General features: G+C 45.0%; 1 protein-coding gene across 4 annotated transcripts in view; it reads left to right on the forward strand.

Annotated features, from left to right (window-relative positions):
- The first annotated feature begins 5205 nt into the window (after positions 1-5205).
- CDC16 (cell division cycle 16) overlaps positions 5206-6854 on the forward strand; it is a 35598-nt gene continuing 33949 nt past the window's right edge. For all 4 annotated transcript variants that reach the window (XM_018562997.1, XM_018562990.1, XM_018563003.1 and 1 more), the window contains exon 1: positions 5206-5460. In XM_018562997.1, the coding sequence (XP_018418499.1) occupies positions 5413-5460 (48 nt within the window). In that variant the 5' untranslated portion in view covers positions 5206-5412. The remainder of the gene's footprint in view (positions 5461-6854) is intronic.

Below are 6854 nucleotides of genomic sequence, written 5' to 3' on the forward strand. Positions count from 1 at the left end.
GATATAATAAAAACTAAGGAATCAGTAAAGGAGGAGGAAAGCATGCCACAGGCTAAAAACACCAATGACGGTATGGATATAATAAAAACTAAGGAATCAGTAAAGGAGGAGGAAAGCATGCCACAGGCTAAAAACACCAATGACGGTATGGATATAATAAAAACTAAGGGTCAAGAGGAAGTACATCATGAAGGAGATAAGAATCAAGAGGCAAACCAGCCTATAACAGAAAGCAATCCAGAGGAGGTCCAGGAGGACACGCTGGAGAGAGAAGATCAGTCAAGTGCAAGAGACAAAGAAGAGAAGGTTTCTACTGCACCGGAGGATGAAAAGGAAGGCAGTTATTATGACACTGGCAAAGAAGACAAATCCTATAGATCAGAAGCTTCTGAAAGTGACCAGGAGAAAGATGATGAGAAGGAAGAAGAAGATGAGAGTAAAAAAGAGGAGGAGGAATCACACCATGAAGACCACAATTCAGATACAGACTAGATTATTAATAAGCACGTGTTCTGAATACAATCATCCCTGGATATGGGTGGCATAATTAATTCCCCCCCCCACCCTCCAAAGTGCAGTCCACCTGGTAACTTACCTTCCTACCTGATCCAGCAATGTTCACACAGGCCTGCCTGGTACCAAACAGCTTTCTCAAAGAAAGCCTTGAGCTGGTTCTTCTTCATACTGCACATGTGAACCGTGGCCCTATTCATTCTATTGGAAGAGCCATACTCAGCAGGACAACTGGAGGCCACCAATAGTATGGCTGACCCATACGAATGGAGCGTGGTGGGCATGTGCGGTATGAAGAGATGCTGGCTGGAGGTTTTCTTTGCAAAGCTTTTGTGGAACTGTGCAGGGCGCACAGCGAACATTACTGAATTGGTGAGAAATGTAAGTATATTACAATGTGAGCTGCACTTACGGGGATGGAAGGAAATAAGGAATGAATTTAAGTAGATGAATTAATTTAAGGACGCATGTAAACTTTACATAGTAAATAGTAGGTTGTGGGATACACTATCCGGAATGGGATATATAACCAAAAAATAATAAAGAGTAACTGTGAAGGACTGAGGAGAGATTGGGTTGGACAAGTATTTTATGAAAATCGTCTCTTAGTGTAAACAGTGATAAATACCAAGGGATGTATCTGTAAAACGTTTGTAGAGTCATTCATTCTGAGAAACTGACATTTACATTCGTTCTTTGGCAATAGCACAAAATCTAATGTTTTCTTGTGCAGAATGAATTGTTGGTGAATACTGCATTATGGCCACCAGATGGAGCCATGGAGCATAGGAAATATGTATGTATTTCCTATTATGCTCGACTCCACCTACTAATGGCAAATGATTGCAGGTCTGAACGGGAGAATGCAGCTATGTAATACAATGTAGTGCAATGACTGGGAGTCCTGCTTTGATAAATGTCGGAATGGCAAAGTATATCCACTCAGGTCTGCAAACACAACACATCTTATTTGTACTGCCCCAGAGGCAAATGCCCCCTTCCCAGCCCAGCCCTCCCCAGATACACACTTGGACTTCAAATGAACATCAGAGCATATCTGTAATCTGACTGGTTGATAGTCAGGGGCTCTGCTTCCACATAGCAACTATGTTTCAAAGTAAAATTTGAAGTTTACATTTGGAATACTGTAGTTTTATTTGTAGTTTAAATCCAACTCTGACAATTTGTTTTATAAAACAGGAGCCCCAGTTAGTGTTTAAAATAAAAAGCAGTATTGGCTGCAATACTCACCTCCTCTCTGGCACCCCCCCTCCTCCCCCCACAGTAATCCTATTCTGCCATAAGATGTCCTCAGTACTCTGTGTAGAATGACACCCAGAATCTTTCAACCCAAAAGAGGTTGTCACCATGTCACCCTGCACTCACAATGCAATGACGCAGAGAGCAGTCCTGATGCTGTCAAGCCAGCACCTCTTTCTGCAACATTGAGGACCACTTACTGCCTAGAGAAGATCCAAAGAGGAAGAGGACCCTGCATGTCACCATGACTTCGTAAAAAGGTAAATATAAAGAAATAGCAGAAAATAAATGGGGGGGGGGGGTGGAGCACTGGGAACAGAGCCCGGAGTTGGACTTTAAAGCAAACATGAGAAACCTTTCCATATTATTTCTGCTCACTTGCACTATACTAATAATTAGGATATTTTGACCCAAGATGGGTAACCAGGTATAAGTAATATACAGCTTATTTGCTGGACGTTTTGTACTTGCATTGATAGTACCTGAGCTAAAAACTTGGTGGCCAGCATGGCTTTACCAATAAAGATGCCAGCTGTCCAGTCTGCCACTTATGTGTGGCTTTTCTAATAAACCTCACAGTAGAGCTCCATGCCACTGACACCCTTCATCCCACATCTGTTTTTCTAAGGTTTGTTTAGTAAAACAGGTATTCCTGATTGTGTTTTTAAAACAGTGTAAGATGGAACTCAATGTACTGAGGGGCAGCATGACAACCAGGAAACTGGCATTTTCAGAAGTAGAGGTCAGCAATAGTATTTTCCATGTTTCCTTTAATATTAGTGTAGACTGCAATAAATGCCTCAAGACAAAGAAAGGAAATGGGGGAAAAAGACATAGGTATCTTCATGGCCATAGAGATCCACCGAGGCCAGAAAAGCTCCCTGATGCAGGGAGGCCACCACAGAACAAACTGATTGCATTCACAATTTTCCAGTATGGACAAAACCATTGAACACCTTGAGGTCCAGGATGAGACAAGCAGGTCCATGTGGCTCAGGTACCGAGAATAGGTTTGATTAAAAATCCCAGTACGATTTCCAAGAGGGCACAGGAACCCCTGCTCTCTGGGCAACAAGCCCTTGTACCACCAATATCAACAATGCTGTATCACTCTGTCAAGAACCAGAGAGATTTGAGAAGGGGTGGGGAGTTGTTAAAAAATGAAAGATGCAATAATATATAGAAACCATTCACAGACTGTAGCCCCTTTATTCAAATTGATGCTTCCAGAGTACAGTGGTTAGAAGTAGATAGCAGTGTCCCTTACACTGCTGGTCAGCAAGTGCAAAAATCATTTCCATAATTAGGTTCAGTGGGTGTAAATCTTATATTGTATTTTGTGGATACTACTTCCCTCATGCATGTATCAGAATTGTTGTACAGCCACAAAAACTGTTAACAAATGTCTTCCCACCCTGTTGTCTACAGGTGGGGGCAGACTTTCATGCTGATGAAGGTTTGTTGAAAGACTTGGCGGTTCAGATCTATCTCTGTCGAGTTTCAGGTTTGACGTTGTAGAATGGGAGGATTTAGCATGGGCCTTTTGGAAGCCCTGTAAGGCTTCGGCTTGTGGGTCTGGGAATGGCGATTTCTTGTTTCCTAAACACAGCACATTTGATTATCGTATCAATAGAAACTCAGAATAACACTTACCCTGTGAAAGGTAGCTGGACCAGAGCTCTCTTGTATGTGTGAACCACAGGCCAACATTCTAGCTAAAGCAACCTCAATCTAAAGAATACACTCACAATCAAACTTCCCCCTAGAGAGGTGTCATAGGTATATTTTATTGCCTGAACCAACTGATTTGATAAATCAATCAGCTGCTGGGGAGAACCCTTTAGAACAGCGGTCGCCAACCTATCGAATCTGCCACTGGCCCTGCCGGTGGCGCCCGGGGTACATGCCCCCCCTTGCTTCAGCTGCCCCCAACCACCCCTGTGGCTCCCCTTCCCCCACACTGTGCTAATATTACCTGGCTTCTCCCCACTTTGTCCGTGTCCTGCAGCCTGCTCAGTCCGGGTACAGACGAGATGCCCCGCCTCCTGCAGAGCCTGCACTGTAATGAGAGTCGCGCATTCCTTGTGACAGCCGCTGCTTGAGCCAGGGAGAGACAGACCCGGAGCCTCCGTGCTGCTTCAATGACGGCCCAGCCTGCACGGCCTCAGAGGGGCCCGGGGGCAATTACGGACCACCAAAATTTTCTCGCGGACCACCGGTTGGCGACCGCTGCTTTAGAAGCTAGTTATTGATGCTGGATTCTAGCCCTTTTGGTCATTGCCTGGCAAACTAGGGTACAGGAGAAGACTGGCCAGAAAGCAGACCAGCTGTGTCTGTCAATCTCATAGCCTTGTTAAGATACTGGGGAGTCCACCAAGGATGGTGCTGCCCACATCCTAACCAAATCCTTGGGGAAGGGATAACAGATGGAGAACTACTTAGCTATGGATACAAACCTGTTGGTTTGTTTTGACTCTCTAGTAAACATATCAAACTATTGATGATTGAATGACCTTGGCAGAGCATTTAAACCTGAACTCTGGGCAGAAACTTTTCAGCAGCTTTAGAAATTACATTTCTTACCTTACACAAATATTCTCCTTTTTTGCAATAGTGTGGGTACATGCGGTTAGGAATCAATCACTCTCCCTGGGCGCATCACTCATGTGTCCATGGAGAGTGATTGATTCCTAACCACACGTAATCATATCACAACATGTGGTCTGCTGGTATTCAAATGCAGCAGCTGCCACCTGATCATTAACATGACAGCTGCCACTTGTAAACGGCAGCATTCTGCAGGAAATCGTAAGTTCCTGAAGCAGGAATCCCTAATCCCACCTAAACATATGGGTGTGAATGTAGACTTACAGTCATCATGCTTCAGAACAGCTGGCTCCAAATCTCTCAGCTCCACTTCCCTGAACATCCTGTCCAGTACAAGATCAGGACAGCACCATCTCCAGCAGCTGTCCATTTAGGGAGAAGGAAGGAGGAGAGAGCAGCTTGCATGTTTGTGGAGACAGGCACAGCTTACTTGCACATACAAGTGTGGCTCCATAGGGCTCTGCAAGGTAAAGGAGCCACCTAAGCAGGATATTAGCACCAGTGCTCAGGGGACCAGCTGATTCTGCAGAAAAATAAAACTTTTAAACATCAAGGGGCATTAACCATTGGAAGTGATTAAATTAGCATTTTAAATTGCTTACAAACATTTTGACTTTAATATTTTAAATTGACAACTGCCATAACAAATGCAACAAAGCGCATTTTGATGCTGTTATTTCCAGAATATAAATCATTATAAACGTAAAAGGAACAGAAAAACTGTAAGCTTCACAAGTCCACCGAGAATGACAGCAGACATACTATTTACTGGTTGACATCCGGAACCAGTAAACGCCGGAGTGAGTTTCCGGGCGGTAAGCGATGTATGTAACACTCCTCCTCCTAGAGGACCGTTGCAGCTGATACTGCGGCACACCGGCTTGTATGGGGTTTCGAAGTCGGTGTTACACATCGATTGGGTGAAGCTATCGCCGGTGCACACCACTGAACTTCACGTTCGGCAGTTCCGGAGGCGCGCACCCTGCTTGTGGGCGCGCCTCCCTCTAGTCACGTCACCCAACAACAACAAACATGAACTTGGATCGTTTACGAAAGAGAGTGCGGCAATATATAGAGCAGGTGAGAACACGTGATGGCCGTGCCTCACGTGATGTGGCAGTGCCTCCTGCTAGGGTGGTGGACGATGCTCACACTCCTGGTGCTGGGACTGTTACTCCCATATGATGTGTGATGGCTGAATTATGGATGAGCTTTGCTGGGCACATCATTTCCCTGTAATCTGATTCATTGGAATGTTATGAAACGTGTTCACATTGATCAGAAGCAGCTGTGGTGAGGAATGCAATGCAGGCCCTGTTTACATTTGTGGTGGGCATTGTTGTTGTGTGACAGCCACACTTTTCTACAGTTGTGGCCCATTAACAGGCTTTGCATGGCAGATGCATGCTGTATATTAATGGCAGCGCCTTAAACATAGGAGACGAATGCACACTGCCCAGAGTGCTATGATACACAGCCAAGCATGGCATAGCAAGTATGGAACCTGGTGCGCCAGTTAACAAAGGGGAATACGTCACATATTGACACGTTTTCTGTGCACCAGCTATGTCAAATCACATTAAAAATAGTATGTGACAATTCCTATAAAAGTCTGATCATGTGCACCAAGATAATGGAACACTTGTGGAAATGTTCTCATTTAAAAACCGTCATGTAACCACTGATCACTCGGCTCACATCGTATTTCTTTAGAGATCAGTGACTGTCAGTCACCACTCCCTGCAGGGATTTCCCTTCCCCATCTCTGTTGCTTCAGCACTTATTGGGGGGACAGACAGGGGAGGAGGCGGGCACAGCTGGCTTTGGCTCTAGAGAGGCAAAATCAGCTGTCAGTCAAGTAGCCGGTCAGATCCCAATAATATTGTTGAGATCCTTCCCGGTGTTTCAAAGTTTGTGACTAGGTTGGAATGTGTGACCGGTCACGTGTTCGCACATTTTAATGTAATCCCACCCAGTTTTTCGGCGGTGGAATGTGTGACCGCTCATTAGGTCAAGCATTCGAACGCGTTCTCAGCTGTTTCAGGGTAGATCGGCATCGCAGATCGTATGTGCAAGAGAACCGATCTGCCCTGGAACAGCTGATTGGTCCCCAAATGTCACTTCTATCCGACTTTGTGAGTGCCGTGGAATGTGAGATCGCACTCACAAAGTCGAATAGAAGTGACATTTCAGGACCGATCATCTGTTTCAGGGCAGAACAGTTCTCCTGCACATACGATCTGCGATGTCGATCTACCCTGGAACAGCTGACAAAGCGTTGGAATGCTTGAGCGGTCACACAAAACTGGACGAGATTACGTTAAAATGTGTGACCACGTCACCGGTCACACATTCCAACCCAGTCACTATCTGTGATAGAACAGCAGCTGCAGATAGTAGACAGTAGCTGGAGTACATTAGCAAATTGACTCCTGCAACCCAAAAGAGAATGAAAAAAAAAAAAAAAAGTTTTG

The sequence above is a fragment of the Nanorana parkeri genome, unplaced genomic scaffold (genome assembly GCF_000935625.1).
Source record: "Nanorana parkeri isolate BGI_ZX_2015 unplaced genomic scaffold, ASM93562v1 scaffold21, whole genome shotgun sequence".
NCBI lineage: Eukaryota > Metazoa > Chordata > Amphibia > Anura > Dicroglossidae > Nanorana > Nanorana parkeri.